Source organism: Dryobates pubescens, chromosome 8 (genome assembly GCF_014839835.1).
Source record: "Dryobates pubescens isolate bDryPub1 chromosome 8, bDryPub1.pri, whole genome shotgun sequence".
Lineage (NCBI taxonomy): Eukaryota > Metazoa > Chordata > Aves > Piciformes > Picidae > Dryobates > Dryobates pubescens.
In genome coordinates, this window is record NC_071619.1 from 12,650,464 (window position 1) to 12,671,511 (window position 21,048).

The window sequence follows — 21,048 nt, forward strand, 5'->3', positions numbered from 1 at the left end:
CTTTCTGCCTGTTGTTTATTTTGCCTTGTAAACCAACAGGAGTGGCTGGTGCTGCCCCTGTGCCAGAAGAGCACCCCTGCTATGGGTCATGCTGGGGGAGGGAGGTACCTTCATGTAGGTTCACCTCTGATCACACACCAGGGACCCCATGTGCAGGAGGTAATGGTCCCACATGCAGTACTTGATCAGGCTAGGCTTTTTCTGTGAGGGATGAGCCTTGAAGTGCTGCAGGGTCCTGCCACATGCAGGGACAGAGTGATTAGGCAGGTCAATGCACATCCTGGATGTGCCCCAGGGAGAGGAGATGGTGGGAAAGCAATGTTCAGAGCAGGAAGAAAGCTATGAGTTTCTGAGAGAAACATCACTCTGGAAAAGCCCATGTCTCTTCACCAGAGAAGCTCACCATAAACCAGTGCCTAGGAACCCACCAACAGGGATGCAAAGTGACTTACATTTTGCTGTTGAGCTCAGGTGAAGCAAAATGTGTTTCAGAGGGGCAACCACTGCTCAGTTAGATGGAGTCCAGAGTACTTGCCTAGGGTTCCCTTGCTTCCTCTGTGGTGAACACTGGCCTAAGGGAGCCCATTGTCACAACCAAACACAGCAGGGGTATGCTCACACCTGTGTGTTACCAAGCAGGTGCTCTGCAGTGCACGTGTAGGTCCACAGCCCTGAAGGAGGCCCCAGCTGCTTGGCTGCTGCTTGGCCAGCATTTAGCCAGACAAGAGTGTGGGTGAGAGACTTGGAAGGTGCTATGGGCTTGTTAGAGGAGGGGAGCAGCAACCCTAGATGAAAGCCTATTTGTTGCTAGGGAGGACAGCCCCTGCAAGGCAGGAGGTGACATGGGACTAGTGATCACAGATGAAAGTCCCTTGTGGCAGGGATGGAAGGAACAGCAGGATGAGGCTCTGCCTGTCAGACATGCCCCGGCTCAGTGACCAAGCATGCAATGCTGAACAAGGCAGCTCTATCCTGTGGATCCTCATGGGAATCTGACCTGAGTATGTCTGTGCCCCCAGAGTGTTGGAGAAGCCAGGACAATGAGACCAAACTAGGCGCATCTTGCACTGCAGAGCTTCCACCAGTATGTCCATGCTCCGTTTATGCTGATGAGAGTACATCCCTGCCCCCCACGAAGTGCTGGAGTAATGGGCACAGGAGATGACAGAGCCCAAAGGGCCTCTGGGACTGGTCAAACCGGGTTAACAGAATGGAGCCAGGCCATAAGCTGGGCACACCAGCACCCCCTGCCCCTCCTGGATGGGGTGGGCTGGACCGCAGCTGGCTCAAATGACCCGAGTTTGGATTCTTCCCATCCCTCACGTCCTCCAGGCAATTTTTGGTGTGCCGACTCCTGAGAGCCACGCAAGCCCAAACATAGGGCTCGGCACTCAGTCCTGCCCTGCGGCCGTGCCGGGAGAATGCAAGGCAGCTCAGGACGCCCATCCTGCCTTTCACCCCAAGGATATTTTTCGTTCACCCTTTCTTGCCACATATGTCACCCCATCGACCGCACACAGAATTTTGCTCCACGCGCGCTACCGCAGAGGCATCCCCCGCCGCAGGGCGGACTCACAGCTGGGGTCAGGGAGCCTCAGCCGGGCGCTGCCTCTGCAGCAGCGCTGTCTCGGCTTCCCGGGTGATACAGCAGAGGCCCCGGCCAGCCGCCGGAGACCGCCGCGCCCACGTGTGCAGCAGAGCCGGCAGCGGGGCGGGTCCCGCCGGCGCCGCGGGAAAACGCGCGGCCGCCACGCCCCGGTTCGGCGCTTCCCGCCTGTGACGCCAAGCTGCAGGCGGGACTAACCCTTCGTGCCCTCGCCCGTCACAAAGATGGTGGTGAAGCTGACTGCCTGACCGTCTTCAAGATGGCTGCGCGCCCTCCTGCGGCTGGGCTTCCTATCAGGTCTGCGCACAGCATTTGGCGCGCCGCTGGTGGCGAAGGGGTGTGCTCCCGGCGAGCCCTGCGCGGGGTGGGGCGACGCGGCGCGGTGGCCGCCGGGAGCTGTAGTGTGGGGCGGGCTGCGGTCACGTGCCGCGCCCGGCAGTGGCTGCGCTGCGAACGGAGGCGCCAAGATGGCGGCGCTGCGGGGCGGAGCGGTGTCTGCCGCGGTTAGGGCTGGGGTTGGCGGCGCCGCGGCTGGGGCTGCTCCGCGAGGGCTGGTGGGTGGCGGAGCTCCGCGAGAGTCGACCCTCCGCGCCGGCAGTCCCCTGCAGGTAGGCAGCAGCGGGGCACGGCGGGCCGCGCCATGACACGTGGAGGCCGGGGCGGCTCCCGCGGCGGCACCACCACGTGTACCGGGAGCGGGCCTGCCGCGCCGGCGGCGGGCGGGGGGCTCTGGCGTGCGCTGGGGGCGCCTCTCACACAGGCCGAATGGGGCGACTAGTGCTTTCCTTCCGACATGGGGTGGTGGCCGCGGCATTGAGGTAGGGGCGGCGGCATTGGGGTGGGAGGGTCCCGGCACGGTCCCCAAGATGTGCCGGAGCAGTGGTCTCGGTGCCTCCTGCGGGAGGTGACACCCAGCCCCGCGGTATCGAGGTCTGGGGGAGGCACCGGCTGGGTGTCCCCCGCGGTCCCTCCATTCCGGCGTTGCTCTCCGCCACCTGCGATCGTGCCGGGGGTGTGGGGGGGTGTCGGTCGGTTTGGGATACGACAACCACCAGTTTCGGTGGTAGGAGCTTCTGGTGGAGGGCGCGGGGTTCTCCTGCCCGCTTCGGGATGGGGGAGCTTCCCCGAGCTGCAGTGGGGGTTTATTCCGAGGGAAGCCTTTCCCGCTCTAGGGTGCAGTACTGCCGCCCTTGCTCAGCGTCCCTGCCGCTGCCGGTGTCAGCAGCCCCGGTGGGACCCTGCCGGTGCTGGGCTGGGGGCGCTGTCTGTGGATGCGCTGCTGTCTGGCCGGGGATTGCGGTGCTGCAAGCATCCCTGGACAGGAACTGGGGATACTAGCATTGTGCGTTGGTTGGGATTTAGGAGAGCCCCATGCTTCAGCCCTTTTTAAGGTACTCCTTCTTGGCAGGGGTACAGCCGCAGGGGCTGCGGGGGGAACCTTGCAGCCCTACCTCGGGCAGGGAAATGCTTAGCCTGTCTCATCTCTCCCTAACACAGAGGGAGCAGTCTCCGTTTGGGAAGAGAGGTGTGTTCCTTCTGCCTGATGCTTCCTGAAAGCAGCAGAGGATTCTGGAGCATCCCGTGCCAGTGCCATGCCGACTGACTTGAGCCCCCACAACTTTTTGGGCTTGCTCCATGCAGAGGAGGCAGTAGTCCCATGTGCTTACCAGCAAGTGGGGCCAGGTGAGAGCTGCCTTGGCAGCCTGCCTGTGGCCAGAGTGGGAAGGCCAGCTGTTCTCTGTTTGAGGTGTAGCCCTGGCACAGCACACTGGGTGCATGTGTCACCAACACGACTTGGATGGGCAGATGCCTGTGGAGGTCTTGGGTGTGCCTCCTGGATACCACAGCAGTGTTCCCTGCTCTGGTTCGGCATGCAGGATCTGGTGACCATCTTAAACTGCTGGCTCAAATTCTGGCTTCCCATGTGCCCAAAGCTCTCTCTGGAGCTGTGGCTGTACTCCCTTTCTCCCTAGGTGCTTGGGCACAGCATGGCCTAAGCCTGTCTTTGAACATCCCTATGACCTGTTACCTCTTCCCTACTGTGCTGAGCATAAAAAAACGTATAGGTTGCTGGGAGGGCACAGAAGCTGTCCCCCCTGGGCTGGAGGGAACAGGGGTCTCTGACAGGGAGGAGAGCAGACAAGGCTTCAGGAGCAGGCTGAGCTGTTTCATGCCTTTGCCTTTGATGCACAAGTGTCAGGGTTGAAGGAGGTGCCGGGCCCCAGGTGGATCAAAGGGAGTCCTGGAGGAACACAGCCTAGTTCACTGGTGACTCAGAGCTGTGGGACTCCTTGTTGCGAGGTGCTGAGTCAAAGGAGTTCAGGAGGCCTTGGGAGATCACCTGCCCACCCTTGCTCCCGGGCTGTGGGCAGGAGCTGCAGGAAGAGGTAGTTTGAGTGTGGGAGGATTTTACTTTTCTCTCCATCGAGTGTCCAGCACCAGTCACAGCTGGAAACCTCGTATTAGATGCTGCTTTTGGGGAGAGCCGGTCCTGTGAGGGGCAGGGCCACGAAAGCCGGGGGCATCCTGGCTGTCAGCAGGCAGGGGTGGGCCGGCCCCCGCGTCCCTCGGCTGCTGAGGGTCCGCTAGAGCCCTGCCTCTGCTTGCCGGTCATCGCTGACTCAGGCTGCACGCCGGCGCTGGCCGTGCTGGGCGTGTGAGCTTCCCCGCTCCTCTCGGTACCTCCCGGAGGACTGGCCGGGAATCGCAGCCAGGCTGCGCCGTACAGATCTGCCGGCGGGGCTCTGCGCCGGGTGCTGACCGCAGCCAGCGCCGGCCGAGGGAGGGGCTGGGGGTGCTGAGCGGTACAGCTGCGCTGGAGCCTGATCTGCATGGCGGGGTGGAGTAGCGTGCCCTTGTCACCTGCGAGCTCCCCTTACAGGCAGAGAGCGCTGGGAGAAGGTGCCTGAGCTGTCGAGCTGCCTAGCTGCCCGCCAGGCCCCAGACCACTGCAGGCTCCTGCTCCTCGGGGCTGCTGTGTTGGCATGCAGTAATAGGCTGGGGGAATTTGGGATGGGTGGATATGTAGGGGTTCTGACTTCTCTGCCTGATCCAGGGTCACCCAGGGCACCTAGAGGTGCCTGCGCTGTCTGATGGGGGCAAGTCTCTGAAGAATGTAAGAGGCTGGGGTTTTGGGCATGTGACTTTGGTGCTGCTGTACTGTAGGGAGCACCTATTTAGTGAAATGCCTGATCTCCCTCCGGTGCAGCTTCCCTCTTGCCAAAAGGATTTCAAAGTAAAGGCAGGTCTTGTACAGGGCTGGGGGCCTTTTGTCCTGCTTGAGCCCAGGCTTGTGCAGGCTGTGGTACCTACATGAAATATGGGTGAGCCACATCAGATGTGTATCCTTCAAAGTTACATGCTGCTGCCCAGGGTGGGGACAGCTCACTGCCATCTCCCAGCCAGCTTTGGGATGACTCTGTCCTTGGTGCCCTTATCTTCCTTGCTTTCATGATCTTCGCTTAAGCCCATCTGTAAACAAAAATGCACATGCTGTCTCGTGCTGGTGCCAGGCCTGCGCCGTGCCCTGCTCCTGGCAGAGGCTGCATGTCTGGCTTCTGCAGCCTGTGCCCTTGCCCAGCATCTCGTGTAGCCTGGCTTTATCTGGTTGCATTGCAGTGCTGGGCTGCACCGAGGAGTGCAGTGCAAAGACCTTTCTGGCATTACCCAAGCATCTTTGGAGCTGGCTGGAGGACTGGAAAGAGCATAGGGCTAGCAATTTGAAGGAAGAAGAGCAACAAAGCTGGCTGGCTCCTGTGCCCTCTTGTATCCTCTAGCAGAGGTGTTGGGGTAGGGCTGTGGCAGTAGCAGCCCAGCTGCATCTCTGTTGCTGACTCCTGCAATTCTGTTATGGATTTCGTAATGTTTTGGGACTTACCTGAAGCGCTGACAGCCGGAGTCAGATGAGAGAGTGACAGTCCATGAGGTGGGGGCAGCCTGCCTCTCCTCTCCCAGTCCAGCATGAGTGATATGTGGTGTTGGGCAGAGCCTGGTAATTGCTGGGGTTTTATTGATTCATCTTTGCCAGTCATGTAACTGTAGAGGGACTTGGGCAGGAGGTTTCAGTGTAGAGGCATCTCTGATAATTAGAAGGGTTTCAGGCTAAAAGAAGTGCTACTGGGCTTTGTGGAGCAAGGGGTAGGCTGTCCCAAAGCAGGGAGAAGTCTGCTGTGCTATCCTCTGACCTGCAGCACAGCTGTCAAGAGCCCACATGTGCTGTGGAGATCAGTGCTGGTAATGGTGCATGGCAAAGTGTTTACCTGGCTCCCCGTGCTTCACAGTGCTTTTCTCTCGAGGAGGATGACCTGAACTTAACATCGCTGGAGGCTGAAGAGATCCTGGGAACGATGCAGAACTATCTGGACTCCTCTGTGATCTCCATCATCGAGGACCTTTCTCTGAGCGAGGTGGGAGCCCACACCAGAGCCTGCTATGGCTGTGGTATGGAGAGGGGTGGTGGTAGCATCCCCCTTGGCCAGGTCCTTTGGCCATGTCCCACCACTCTCTGAGACTGCCCCTGTCCTTGCAGCAGAGCAAGGCCTGTCTGGATGCACCGAACGAACTGTCTCTGCTGACTGCCATCACTGAGATCCTGGACAGCACAGATGATGAGACTTTGTCCCCCTTTGACACCATCATGGATGCAGAGCTGCTGACTTCACCTCGGGAGAGGGACAATCCCTCGGTGAGTCGCAGGGTAGAGCCAGCCTGACCCAAAAACGAGCAAGAAGATGCTCTGGCAGGGCTCTGCTAGGTCCTGGCGTAGGCTTGTCCTGAGGTGATAGGAGCTTGGTCCCCCACACCCTGAGATAGTCCATCTGACCAGCAACATGAGAAAGGCTGAGCCAGCCCTGAACACTCCCAGGGCTCCAGTGTGGGATCAGAGGGCCATGCTTTTACTTTGGGTCTTGTGCAGAGCTCTGGGTCTGGGGAGCAGCATGTACCTCTCTGCTTGATCAGCTGTGGCTGTGTGTGCCATGGGTGAAACAGGGCTGAGTTTGCTTCCGGGGTCTGTGAGGTGATGTGTGTGGCCACTTTGGGGCTGGGGGCAGCCTGTCCCCTCCAGCAGCATAAACCTGCTGCTGCCTCTGCCTCATCTTTTACCTGTCTCCTCTGCAGTTTCAGAAGTTTCTCAGCCTGTCACGTCCATCACTAGAATGTGAGAGCCCTGCCCTGGAGCAGCCCAAGGCTCTCAGGCCTCTCAGCAGCAGCAGCATCTCTGTGCTTGGGAAGGTGAGTAGCTGAGCAAGGGAAGCTGAAGAAGCAGTGTTTGGGTGATGCTGGGCTGTGTCCCTGCTGTTGCTTCTCAACCCCTGCCTTTCTGCCGGGCACAGGCATCCTCTCTTGGAAGCAATGCTTTTGTAGTGCACTGGTGGCAGTGGGAGCAGGGCCTGCCCCATCTGGTGGGACTGGGGATTCAGTGGGTGGCCCTGAGGGGTGGCAGGTTTCCAGCTCTACTGTGTCTTACTGGGAGAGTCAAATGCTCTCCAGCTTTTTGTCCGCCATGGGGCTTTGCTGCAGAGTTTCAGCAGACCCACAGATAGCTGTGCCTGTGGGTGCTCAGGTGAAAACTCAGGGGCTGACACTTGCTTTGGTTCCTCTTCCTAGCCTGACACAGACCTGGCTTGGGACCGTGCTGCTCACAGCCTTGAGGACCCAGTGCTGCTGAAGAAGCAAGTCTGCAGCACCCCAAGGGTAGAGAGGAAGGTGGGCTGGCACCGGGCCCGAGAGCAGCCCCTGCCACAGCGCAGCGATGGGGAGGAAGAAGAGGAGGAAGCTGCCTTCAGCCAAGAGCTGGGCGGCAGCATGGAGGCTGGGGAGTTTTGTGTGAGTGAGGCTGGGACAGCGCTGGAGGAGCGTGAAGACCCTTGCATCATCAACACCGGCGACGTGTCCTTGAGCGAGCTGGTGAAGTCCATGCACCCGTACTGCCTGCCCACCTTCACTGTCTGCCTGGATCCTGACGCTGAGCCTGTGGCCAAAGAGCTCCTGAGCGGCCCTGTCATGCTGGAAATTGTGCTTGGTGAAGGGGAGAGCATGGAGATCCCAGTGGTCCTTCAGTCCTTGTCTCACAGCTTCCCCAATGTGGAGCCCCAGCTCCTAGGAGCAGAGAAGAGTACTGGGCAGTCAATCCCAGAGGACCAAGAAGAGGTGCTAGGAGTTCCAGCCCAGAATAATGGAGTGGAGAAGAAGGAGAAACTGCCTGAGAAAGAGCCCTCCTGTGCTACAGCGGAGAACACGTCCCCGCTGGAGACAACAGCATCCAGAGCCTGCATCCCTGACAGCAGCTCTGAGTGCAGCAAGGAGGCCCCGGTGAGCAGTACACGTGAAGGCTCAGAGACGGGACGTGGGCGTGAGAGGGCAAGGAAGAGTCGGAAAAAGAAAGTGAAGGAGGACCAAAGCAAGCAGGCCAGGTCAGGCAGGGACTATGTGGCCCAGCAGCTCCACTCGGCTGGCTCTGGACAACCCCCAGGCCAGCCACCTACTAGCCGGCGTCGGGCAGCATGTCCCTCTGTCCAGGTCTCGGACTTCCTGGCACAGCAGCTGGAGCGAGCCCGGAAGGAGGGGCAGATGGAGCTGCGTGGGGAGCGGCCACCGCGGCCTCGAGGCAGGCCCCGGAGCACGGCAGAGGCCTCCCCGCTTGAGAAAGCGCAGCAAGAGCTGCAGAAGGAGCCAGCAAGAGAAACGGTGGCTGTGACCCTGGAGAAGGCTGAGACTGTGGTGCCTCTGGAGAAGACTGCAGCAGCTGCGGTGGAGCTACCGGCAGCTGGCTGTCCAGGCCCTGCAGATCAGGCTGAGGGCGAGGGAGATGCACAGCCAGCTGCTGGACAGAGCAGTGGGGTCTCGGAGGCTGCCTCTCCGCTTCCAGAGCGAGGCGTGGGGCTGGAGCCCTCCCAGAGCCTACCAGCGGCAGAGCCAAGCGAGAGCCTGCCCAAGGAAGCCAAGCCCAAGGCCTTGAGCCTGCGGGAATACCGCATCCGTATGCTGCACCGCCAGCCCAGCCCAGGCACCAGGAAGGACTCTGAGAAGCAAGTGGCCAGCAAGTGGCCCAGCATCCCTGAGCCTCCAACAGAGCTGGCAGAGATTCCATGCCTGGTGCCACCTGTGCATCCCACCACCGAAGCAACCAGCGCTCAGAAGAGCCTGGAGAAATCCACCAGCCCTGCTGATGTCCCTTCTCCTGCTGGCAAAGCTCCCACCCCTCTGGCTTCAGCTCCCACACCTGCCACTGCTCTAGCACCTGCTACAGTTCCACCACCCCCATCAACGCCAATGCCTTTTGTTGCACCAAATGTGCCCCCAGCTGCTGGGGCAGCCCCCACTGGGGTGCCACCAGCCTCTGCCGGTGCTTATGCCCTTTACCCACCAGTGCCTTCCTGGCCCTGCTTCAGCCCACGGCCTGTGGACTGCCGCGGTTTGCCCCTGCCACCCAGTACTGGCTCCTCCAGTGCTTTTCACATGGTGCCTGGCCTCCCACCTCCAGCCATGGCCTGGCCCCCACCAGCCATGCTGCCCCCACCTCCGTTTGGCCCCAGTGGACCCTATGCCACAGTAGGGTGGGCACCACCATCCTACTGGCCAGTAATCCCCATGCCGCCGCCACCTCCTCCTCCTCCTCCTCCTCCTCCGCCATATGGAGACCCTGGAGCAGCACTGCAGGGTACCGCTCCCTTCCCAGCCAGTGGCCACCCTGGCACAGCTCTCTTGCCCTCACAGCCTCCCACTGCCCCTGTGCTCAACTGCCCAGAGCCACCTGCCTTCCCGACTCAGCCACCCACCACCCTGAGCAGCGAGAAGGGGGCTGCAGGTGGCCCAGCCAGGCTGATGACCAGCAGGGTGTCAGACCCCAGGAGGCAGGCACGGCTGGCAGGGGAGAGCTCTCTTCCAAAGGGCCCGAAGGTCTCAGCCCCTGCCCAGCCTGCAGCAGTCCCATCAGTTCCTGCTGCCCAGCCCACCACAGTCACCCCTACAGTGCCAGCCCAGCCCACGGCAGCCACTCAGGTTGCCCTCACCCAGCCTCCAGAGGACTTTCAGGTTGCAACCTCTACCAAAGTCCTGAAGGCCCCTTCAGCTGCCATCCATTGCCCTGCAGAAGTGTCTCCTGCAACTGGCCTTGCTGAGGAATCCCTTGGCACCCACCCCAGGGAAGAGGTTGCAGGGCCAGGCAAGAGAGCAGTGGAGAAAGCCTTGCGGGAACCCAAGTCAACTGCCGTGCTGGAGCCCCCCAGCAAACAATCCACCACGCAGGCTGCAGCACCACCACCAAAAGGGGGTCGAGAGAGCAGCCTGGCCACCAAGATGCCTGCTGCACGGTCATGGAGGCACCAGCCGTTCCTCAGCCCAGCACAGCCCTGTGACAGCAGCAAGGACATTGTGCAAGCCTTCATCAGTGAGATCGGTGAGTGGGAAGACTGCAGGGTGCTGGCTTGAGCGTTGCCAGCTGGCAGGGCTGCGGTGCTGCCAGCAGGCACTTCCTGGCACTTCTGGGAGTGAGGGTGGCAAAGCTGTGCCTGCAGGCTTGCAGACTTTTCTCAGTGCTCTGCCAGGACATTGCCTCCAGTGGATGGTCTGGGCTAGCTGTGCCCAAATTGGGCCCTCCTGGGATCGTAGAGCTGGATGCTCCTTGTCCTTGGGGTGGGAGGTGCGAAGCTGCTGCAGGCTGTGCCACTGCTCCCCAGTGCTTGTCCCATCACCCAAGGAGGCTGGTGCAGGGGGAGGATGGGGCTGGGGTGAATCGCTGTGCTGCCAGGAGGGTTTTGGCTGACCTGACTTGCTGTGCTCTCTCCCTGGCCCAGGGATTGAAGCTACTGACCTGTCCAGCCTGCTGGAGCAGTTTGAGAAGTCTGAGGGTGCGTATGTGGCTTAGTGTCCCCCACGGGGCTACCTCTGTGTCACACAGGCCTACCTGGACTACCTGTGCTCCCTGTGGTGGAGCTGGAGTAGGGGGCTGGGGCACTGCTGCCTGTGGGCTGGTGTTACCTGCCCCAGTGTCTTTCCCCCAATCTCCTTCTTTGCCTGTGAAAGCAGCCAGGGGTCCCCAAGGGGGCTGAGGAGGTGGTGAGGAGCCTGGGAAGGAAAGGGAACAGGGAGCTGTGTTTGGGGTGCTGTGAAACCTCTCCCAGTCTGTGCCCAAGGTGCTCTCTGTCCATATCCCCCTACCTTCCATACGTAGGGTCTGTCCTCTGCCCTCCAGCCCCAGCCTTTCTACACCTTCACCCACTCTCTCTTTTCAGCCAAGAAAGAGGAGACTCCCATGCAGCGCCCTGAGGACAGGCGGCCAGCAGGGAGCTCTGGGTGAGTACTAAGCTAGTGTCCCAGCATGGAGGCTGGCAGAGAGCTGAGCTCTGTCTTTGGTGGGGGCATGGGGCAGATATCAGTCATGGCAGGGTCTGAATTGTGGCTGGTGGCTGTGTCTGCTGGCCCAAGAGGGAGCTCAACCCCAGGTGGGCTGGGGATCAGGGTTGGGACTGAGGGGAAAAATTGAGGGAAACAGTGATGGATGTGACTGGGCTATGCAAGTTCCATCCTTGCAGCTCTCTCAGATTCTCTGTCCCACCAGGGGCATGAGGACTGTGGTTGGGCTTTGGCTGCCACATTTGACAAAGGTCCTTCCCTCTCTCAGGCCTGAGACCCAGCAGGACAGGAAGCCCACGGACAGCCTGCAGGCCTCTGAGCTGGCCAATGTGGCAGGTAATGCCTGGGGTGAGGTGGGGAATTCCACCATTTCCTGGTGGGGTCTGTCATGGAACTGGGGGGGGAGTTCCCCAGGGCTTACGGGAAGCTGGGCCAGGCAGCTTGCAGCAAGGGGCTGCTTTTGAAAATCCTCTGGTGCTCTTGCAGGCCTCACCCCTCCAGCAACGCCCCCCCACCAGCTGTGGAAGCCATTGCCTGCTGTCTCACTGCTGGCCAAAGCTAAGCTGCCCGGGTCTGCGCTCCAGGAAGGGCCCCAGAAGATGGCCAGGCTGGTGAAAGCCAAGCCCCTGCCCTCCAGCAAACTCCAGGGCAAAAGCCCAGCGCCAGCCCCTGCCGGCTCAGCCCCCAGCCACGTCTGCTCGGGAGACCACGACTACTGCGTCCTGGGTGCAGCGCCGCCGGAAGGCAGTGGTGCTGGCGCCTGGCCCCCTGCCGAGGGTGGCTCCCGCTGGAACGTCAAACACCACCGGGACATCACTATCAAACCCATCTTCTTCTTACCCAAACGGACGCTGGACGAGCCCAAGCCCACCCTTCCAGCCCCCACCGCCACCGTGGGGCCCAGCCTGGGGACAGCTTGCTCAGCTCCCCTGGATTATCGGACTAGCGTCCCTAACAAGGCCACCACTGAGTGCAGCACTCCCCCCACCTCGGTGCTTCTGTCTCCAGCTGCTTCCCCCTGCCGGGACCAGGAGATGCAGACTCCCAGTGCCCAGCCCAGCCAAGCTGCTGCCAAGAGGTCCCTGCGCTGCTATCGGAGACCCCAGGACTCGCCCAGCCCCTCAGCCAGCAGCTGGAGGGCTGGTCGGAGCCGTGCCAGCCGCTCTTTCAGCTCCAGTTCGGATGGAGCTAGCGAGTCCTCATCTTCATCTTCATCCTCATCCTCCCGATCCCGGTCACAATCGTTCTCCCCACCGCCCAAGCGGTGGCGAAGGTAGGCGGTGGAGTATGTCTCCTTACTCCTTGGGTCTCTTGGCAGGTCTCTTGAAAGTATGCCCAGACACTTCTCTGGACCTGCTGAAAGACTGTGTTTGGTCTGCTCAGTTGCACCCTGTGACAGGACAAGGGGTAATGGATACAAACTACAGCACAGGAGGTTCTGCCTCAGCATGAGGAGGAACTGCTTCACTGTGAGGGTCGCAGAGCACTGGAACAGGCTGCCCAGGTTGGTTGTGGAGTCTCCTCCTGTGGAGACTTTCAAGACCTATCTGGATGTGTTCCTATGCAACCTGTGCTAGATTCTATGGCCCTGCTCTGGCAGGGTGGTTGGACTTGAAGATCTTCAGAGGTCGCTTCCAGCCCCTAACATCTTGTGATCCTTTGAACTTTTTGTCCTTGTGGCCCTTCTGAGGGGGTTCCTGGCTCAGACTAGGTGAGCTGCTGCAACACCTACCAGTAACTGTGTGTCAGAATGCCATTTCTAGGCTGGTATGCCTGCAAAGAGCCACCACTGAGCTAGGCTTCCTTACCCCTCCTGGAACACTGTGGTGCAAGGCCTTGGCTGCATCCTGGCTTTTGGATGTTTTTTCTGGGATATAGCAGGTGTTGGTGTTTGTGCTGTGCAACTGATACAGCCCTAGGTCTAGAAATAAGAGGAACCACAATGGAGCTCTCCAGGGAGCCACTGGAGGCAAGCAGAGAAAATCCTGTCTGGCTTGGCTGCCTTAGGGGCTCCCTGTGCTCCTTATGGAGGTGGCTGCATAGGAAAGTGGGACAGCTTCGTCTCTGCAAGCTGTGTTTCTTTTTGAGCCCTTGTGCATCCAAGCAGTGTACAGCCTCTCCCAGCTAGGGTGGGAAGCACTGGAGCCCTTCCCTGGGTGTTCAACCAGTTCTGGAGGTGTTCTAGGTCACTGGGCCTGAAGGGCTTGTCGAACCAAGGCCCCTCTGTTGGTGATCAACAGGCAAGAAGGGTGGAGCTGGAAAGGGCACATGCACAATGCCATGCCTCAGGGTTGTGCAGCTCAGAGGCTTGGCCTCTCTGGCATGGCTTTCAGTGAATACAGCTGGTCCTGTACTGGGAAATGTCCCCATAGACTGTGCCATCCTGACCCCAGGAGAATATGTGGCAGCACACCTGCTTGGAGTGGAGGAGGCAGGGGGATGGTGGGGGAACCACCCATGGGCAGCATGTTTAGAGAGGGACCCTGCTGCTGACTGGAGGCATCCCAGCTTGATCCCAGTGGTGTTTTAGTCCTGCTGCCCTTAAGCTTTGCTTGGCCTTGCCAGAAAAGCTCTTGTGGGCAGGAGGCTGTGGACGCAGAAGCTCAATCCTGTCCTGGTGCATGTCATGGCCTCAGTGTGGTTGGAGGCACTTAGTCTTCACTTGCATGGCTGTTGAGTACCATGTGGCTGTGAGGGCTCTGGTATCATCCTGTGCTCTGTGTGGGACTCAGCACAGCAGGTGCCCAGCTCCTTCTGGGCCCTTGCCTAGTCACAGCCATGGGCTGTGTGGTTCCCCTGTGACTGGTTCTTGCTATTCAAAGGCTGTGCCAGTTGTGGGCTTACTACTTCCCTGTCAAAGTGGTGTTTGGAGCCAAGGGGAGTAACATGTCTGCAGCGTCATTACTGCCCTTGCTAACTTAGGCAGAGTTTTCCATAGCCCAGCTCACCCTGGGGACGAGTCCTGCTGGGGAGTATAAGGGGCTGCTCCTTGTCCTGAGCCTCGTGGTGCTGAGCATGGGGAGGGCTTGGCACTGAGTGTTGTCTCTCTTTCCTTCCAGGTACCGCTCAAGATGTTCCCACAGCAACTCCTCCCACTCCAGCTGTGGGTCATGTGGCAGGTCCCGGGACAGGTCCTCATCCTCATCATCAGTATCCTCCTACTCATCCAGGTCCACATCTCGTAGCCAGTCCCACTCTCGCTCCCCCTCACCATGCAGGAGGAGCAACAGGCGGAGGAGGTGAGCGTGACCACCCAGCAGGGGTGTGTGAGCTTTCCCCATCCTATCTCCTGGCCTCCTGTGTGCTGGGTAGGAGCGGACCTGCTCTTTCAGTATCTCCCTTGTATCTGGGATCACTTTTTTTCTGGCCACTGCCTTGACCCTATAGCTCATGTGTCTGGTTTCTGCCCTGCCAGATACAGTTTCGAGGCACGGGACCACTACCAAAGGCAGAGGATCCTCCAGAAGGAACGTGCAATAGTGAGTGCTGGAGGGCTGTGAATCTAGAGATGGAGATTTGGGGGTCCCCGTGCCTTCCACCACTTCGGAGAGCTGTGGGGGTCTCAGCCTTGAAGGCAGCATTACTGGGAGGTTCTGGCCAGGGTGTGGTGTGATGGGTGGCAGCGCAGGGAAGGTGCTCTGTTGGGAGGTCCTGCACCTCCAAACCAGGAGGGTGGAGATGTCAAGTACCCCTGTTCCCATCTCATGGGACGGTGCATCCTTGCCTACAGGAGGAGCGGAGAGTGGTGTTTATTGGCAAGATCCCAAGCAGGATGACACGGTCAGAGCTCCGGCACCGCTTCTCTGTGTTCGGAGACATCGAGGAGTGCACCTTGCACTTTCGCTCCGAAGGGTAAGAGCTGTGGGGCCTCAGAACGTTCCCAGGGATGGCCCCCCTTGGCTGGGTTTTCCATTCACAGAGTCAGAATCAATCAGGTTGGAAAAGACCTCAGAGATCATTAAGTCCAATCTATTACCAAATGCCTAACACCTCATGACAACTAAACCATGGCTCCAAGTGCCACATCCAAGCCTTTTTTGAACACCTCCAGAGGCGGTGACTCCACCACCTCCCTGAGCAGCACATTCCAATGGCCAATTACTCTTTCTGTGAAGAGCTTTCTTCTCACCTCAAGCCTAAACTTCCCCTGGCACAGCTTGAGACTGTGTCCTCTTGTTCTGTCACTGGCTGCCTGGGAGAAGAGACCAACCCCCACCTGGCTACAACCTCCTTTCAGGTAGTTGTAGACAGCAATATGATCTCCCTTGAGCCTCCTCTTCTCCAGGCTAAGCAACCCCAGCTCCCTCAGCCTCTCCTCACAGGGCTTGTGCTTGAGGCCTCTCCCCAGCCTCGTTGCCCTTCTCTGGACACGTTCAAGTGTCTCAATATCCTTCTTAAACTGAGGAGCCCAGAACTGGACACAGGACTCAAGGTGTGGCCTGACTGGTGCTGAGTTCAGGGGCAGAATGACTTCCCTCATTCCCTCAAGAGGAATGTGTGGATCAAGGAGGGGTGAGCCATACCGTGCTGCTGATCTTCCTTCTCTTCCTTTGGCTCCAGGGACAACTATGGCTTTGTCACCTACCGCTATGCTGAGGAGGCCTTTGCTGCTATCGAGAGTGGGCACAAGCTGCGGCGCCCGGACGAGCAGCCCTTCGATCTGTGCTTCGGTGGCCGCCGGCAGTTCTGCAAGAGAAACTATGCTGACCTGGGTGAGTCTCACGTTCCCCAAGTTAGGGGCTGGAACCCCTGGGTACCCTTTCCTTCCCAAAGGTGTAGAGGTCTCCATCCTTGGGGTCAGTCAAGCTTGGTCAGGTAGGGACATGTCATAGAATTGTTAGGGTTGGAAGGACCTCAAGGATCATCTAGTTCCAACCCCCCTGCCATGGGCAGGGACCCCTCACACTAGATCAGGTTGCTCAGAGCCACATCCAGTCTGACCTTAAAAACCTCCAGGGCTGAGGCTTCTACCACCTCCCTGGGCAACCTATTCCAGTGTCTCACCACCCTCATAGTGAAGAATTTCCTCCTAACATCCAATCCCTTTTGGTTTTTGTTCCATTCCCCCTAGTCCTATCATTACCTGGCACACTAAAAAGTCCCTCCCCAGCTTTCTTGTAGTCCCCCTTAAGATAGTGGAAGGACACAATAAGGTCTCCTCGGAGCCTTCTTTCCTCCAGATTGAATAGCCCCAACTCTCAGCCTGTCTTCATATGTCCAGGCATAGCCCTGTCCTGAGATGGGATCGAACAGGGGCTTCTCATCCCTCCAGCACTGTGATGGAGGCCAGGTCCAGTCCTCCATCAGCCTGACTTTGGGTCCGGAGGTGGGCGTCTGAAGGGTCTTGGGAAGGAGTTGCTTGTAGTGATAGCCAGAACTGTGCCAGTGTCCCCAAGGCTCAAGGCAACCTCTTCCCATGTCTTGCAGACTCAAACCGAGAGGATTTTGACCCGGCCCCCATCAAGAGCAAGTTTGACTCCCTGGACTTCGACACGCTGCTGCGGCAGGCACAGCGCAGCCTGCGGAGGTAGCGGCAGGCAAGGCGGAGCGCCCGCCCCCACTTTTATACTCAAATACAAAAGACAAAAAAAGTATGGAGAGAGAGAGAGAGATAGGAGGTTTTTAAGAAAAAGAAAAAGGAAAAAAATCTGTTTTATAATCAGTATTTAAGGAGGACGGGTCATTGGCCTCCGACCAGAGGGGCCCAGGCAAGTGGCGGCCACAGGCTTGCCCCAGCCGTGTAATAAATGCGGATGCCCAAACAGCAGCCCTGCCTCGTTGTCTCCTTCCTGTGGGCTGTTCTCAGCTGTGGGCTCAGGCTCTGCCCACTTGGGACCCCTGGGGTGCTGTGTTTAGGTCTGGCCCCATGAGAAGTAGCACAGGTAAAGGATTGGATGCAGAAGTGGGGTGTCTGGGGAAAGTGGGGCAGGACTGGGGTCACCGAGGCGCTTTGAGGGGCCCTATGTCAGTCCTCAAATGGCCTGGCTTAGGGTGAACTCTTTGAGGACAGGCAGCACAGACTGCTCTGTCCCTACTGCAACAAGGATTCAGCACCCTGGCCTCTCCTTGTAACCGACTGGGTTTTGGGAGCACCTGCACTTCCCGTGATGGCCACAAGGGGGCAGTGGAAGATCCTCCTCCTCCACCGCCCTTTGCTGCGGTGGGCAGGGGTACGAGGGGCTCACCCTCGGCAGGGCTCTGCCTACTCTGAGGGCAGCGTGCCCAACTGCCATGTCTGCCCACCCCTTCGAGCCAGCTGGATGGTTTTGCTCCATCTCACCAGGAGAGGGATGTCAGACATCTCATCTCTGGGTGTTCCCCAAGGGGAAGGTGTTGGCGTGACTGCAGAGAGATTACAGGCATCTGCAGCAGGCAGAGCATAGCAGGATGGTGCTTGGCAGAAGAAGGATGGGTAGTGGCAGGGAGGGAATGCAGGATATCTGTCCAGGCCCTGCTGTGTTGCAGCATATTGAGCACAAGGGTCATCTCAGACAGCCCTCGTGGGTGTATGCTTGGACCTGCAGACAAACAGCTTCCCTGCACCTCACCCTGCTCTTGTGCTGGCAGCCAGAGAAAAGCCCTGCCTTGGGCTGCTACTTGCCTGGGACAAGCCTGGAGATTCTCCAGCACGAGAGTGGGGCTGGCTTCAGGACTGGGCCAGGCTTGGGCAGAGTGCAGTGGTGCCCAGCTGGGCTACCTCTCAGCTCATCCTGAGATGAGGCAGCCTGCAGCTGCCCATCTGGGATCTGCAAAGCTAGGGGAGTGTGGTGGGAAGGGACCGAGGGACAGGCAGAGGATTCCTTACAGTGCCTGAGGTGGGAGGGGGTTGGTTCCAAGTCTCCCTGGGCCTCTTGCTTGATGGAGACAGTGCCCCCTTCTCTAGTAGGAAAGCAGAAAGGGGCATAGCAGCAATAAACCCAGGGTGGGATGTCCAGTGGATATGATGCAGAGCAGGGGGTTCTGCCAAGCCTATGTTCATGCTGCCATTTGGATCATGTTCAGGCCCCTGTAGCCCTTTGTGGGTGTGCTGCAGCAATCTCAAGGTCTGGGATTCACACTGGAGCCCATTTGTGCCCTCTGGTTTCCTGGATGGAGAGGGATGCTCCTGTTTCTGCTTGCACACTGGTGACTCATGCTGCTTCATAGGTCAGGCCAGGGAGGCTTCTGCAGTACCCTAGGTATGTGGGGCACAGTGAGGCTGCCAGCAGTGTGAGTGCTGAGGCAAGCTCCTACCCTGTCCTCTCCTGCCTGGCCCTGGACTTTGCACAAGGGAGAGTCCAAGGAGGAGGCTGGAGGCAAAGATGTGAGCAGGACTTGGGTTAATGCCGTCAGGGAGCTGTTAATCAGTAATGCAGCTCTTGCCAGGGGCAGTGGCAAGAGGGTGCAGGAGGAGGGGGTGAAAGCCAGGGCCCGACAAGGACTCAAGAGGGGACGATGCAAGTGTCCCTTTTTGGGAGTCTGTGCAAAACCCATTTTGCTGCAGCACACAGGCAGTCCCTCTCCCTGATCACCTCCCTGATCTCTGAGCTGCCAGAGCAGCACTGTGGACCTGTGGATCCAAGTAAGAGTGCTGCAGAGAGCGTCTGTTCAGTGAGCTGCAAGAACACCTGCAGGCTGATCCAGGTCTGTGGAAGGGCTTATGTGCCCAAGAGCTGGATTGGTTCCTCCCACTGCTTTAGGTGTCCTGAAAGCTTCTTCATAGCCTTGAACTGAACCTCTGCTGTAGCTGTGGGGGCAGGTGGGAGCTGGGAGTGTCATGGGAAAGCTGGAGCTGGGCACTGGGGACAATCTGCTGGCAGAAGGACCCTTGGGAATGTGCTACCACATGGACCTGAGGTACATGTATTTGAGCAGCCCTGTAAGCATGGCATCACCCCGACTGCAGTGCAAACAAGGCTGTGTCCTTGTGTTTCTGGGTCCCCTCTCCTCATTCCAGTGGGTGAGGAAAGGCAAAGGGTGTGAAAGCATTTGTGTTTCCAAAAGAATTAACACCCTGCTGTTGTGCTCTATAAATCTTGCAAGTGTTAGAGGCTGGCTTTGTCCCCACCACGTTACAGTTTAATGGCTTCCGTTAGCAATCACCTGCCCCTGTGTTCTGGGGTTATTGATTTAAGGGCTGCTGTGGAGGGGGTGAGAGTTGCAGAAAGGGGTTTTCCTGCTGCCCAGCTGGCAGCCACTCTACCATTGCAAAGAGGAGGCAGGAGAGCAGGAAATGGTGCACAGCCAGCTCTCTGGAAGTGGGAGTGCTGGCAGGACCTGTCTGGAGAAGATTAGGGGACAGTAGTGAGGAGCAGCACTTGAAGCCCATCCCTTGCTCAGCCCTGCAGCTGGCAGGTATGGCTGCATCTGTAGAGGTGACTGTGGCTGTCATGGTCACAGGGCACCATGGATGCATCCACTGAGCTCCAACGCATTTGGGACATGCTTGCTTTTAGCTTGTCGGGGTTGTTGCACATGTGGATGGCTGCTGACTTGATGTCTGGCAGCTCTGTGTGCCTCCCAGATGCCAGCTGGACCAACATGCTGCTCTGCAGACAGCCCAGTTTAAGAGTTTGGACCTGGAGCTCCCAAGGCAGAGCCATGCCTTGGCTCTTCTCTTCACACACTGATAGGTAAGTCCTGCCACTGACTGCACTGCTGGCCTGGGACAGTCCCCCTGACATCCCAGTTGCCTTTTCCTTGCTGTCATCAGTGGTACCCATGTTTTTTTTTACCTGCCAGAGACATGTTAGATGTGAGGTACAGAGGTGGGGCTTTGTAGGGACTCCAGCTCCTGGGGGAAATCTTTTGGAAGCAGATATGCTTCACCCAAGGACACGATGCATGTAGGACAGCCAATCTTCTACAAGTTGCAGCATCTTTGCTGCCTGTGTGAATGGCTCTGCCCCAAGCTGCAGCAGTCCATGGCTAGGGACTACACAGGGGATGATTTCTGAGAGGTCACAAAGTGGGGCTGAGAATTTCACTCTTTCTCTTCAAGGTGCTCTCAACCTTTCCCCTTCTGTTCTTGGTGCAGACTCACTCCATTCTCTTGTAATTGTCCTTAATCCTCCCTGCATCAGGCCCTGCTGTCTTTGTCTTTCTGCTGGAGCAAACTTCCAAGGGACTGATGCTGATTTCACACCTCCTCCCTCCCTTTCCCTTCTCATTCCCTCTTGCATTAGTGTGTCCTGAATGTCATCTGCAAGCCAGAAAGCAGCCAGAAAGGGCATCCAGACTCTTTTTCTGTCATGATTAAAACCTGGAAAATCAGAGGCCTGTGCTCAATGCATAAACTGGTTTGGATCTCATATGCAAAAGACAGTGGGGAAGCAGGAGAATCTGACAGCAGACTCCTTGCACACTCCTGCCCATGACTGGAGGCTGCACAGCCCTTGTTCCCATTGCTTTGCAAGCCTCATTATTTCCCCAGCACAGCAGAGCCCCTTATCCTCAGAAAAGGTTTTCTGTGACCTTGGAGTTGGATGCTGCCAGATGCTGCATTGTCATGAGGTGGAGGTCCTTTTCCACACTTGGTATCTTCACCCTTAAGATCCAGCTGAAGATGTTCAGTGTGCTCATCTGACAGGGATTCCCACAGGGAGAGATGCCAGGAATGAGCCTGGCTATGCAACGCTCCTCGCTGTTTGCACCCATTCCCTTCCTCGGAACCATCAGATCCTAAGATTCAGCCTCACTCCATGCACCCAAGAGCTCAGAGGTCCTGGCCTGAAGTGGAAGTTGCTGCTGAGTCATGTCTGTGCTTTCCCAGTGTGGACGTCCTGCATTTGGAGCCCTGCAGGGATACTCAGCTTCAGGGCACCTGCAGAAAAGAGCCAGTGGGAGCTTGGTGCTGGCTGGGATCACTGGAAACGTGTGCTCAGAGGAGGGGAGAGATGCTTATCTCCCTGTGACATGCAATACCTGTAGGTTTGGGGCTCCATCACTCTTAAACCTGTGGTCTCTTACACATCCCTTGTCCCAAATCCCTGCCCGCCTGTGAGAAAGCCCTGGAGGCCAGCCAGTGGTGGTGTGTACTTCAGATCTGTGCTTGTACAGCTGAGAGCCTGGGTTAATTCCCATGTTCCCTCTTAGAGCTGCTTTTGCCA

General features: G+C 58.3%; 1 protein-coding gene across 1 annotated transcript; it reads left to right on the top strand.

Moving 5' to 3' along the window:
- The first annotated feature begins 1,290 nt into the window (after positions 1–1,290).
- Positions 1,291–16,569, top strand: PPRC1 (PPARG related coactivator 1). The gene is made up of 15 exons (XM_054163613.1): positions 1,291–1,793; positions 1,866–2,214; positions 5,902–6,012; positions 6,138–6,290; positions 6,725–6,838; positions 7,214–10,004; positions 10,402–10,455; positions 10,840–10,900; positions 11,229–11,296; positions 11,447–12,233; positions 14,020–14,199; positions 14,376–14,439; positions 14,691–14,812; positions 15,521–15,672; positions 16,388–16,569. The coding sequence occupies exons 1-15, from the start codon at positions 1,291–1,293 to the stop codon at positions 16,489–16,491; spliced, it is 5,613 nt and encodes a 1,870-aa protein (XP_054019588.1). The 3' UTR covers positions 16,492–16,569.
- Positions 16,570–21,048: the final 4,479 nt, after the last annotated feature.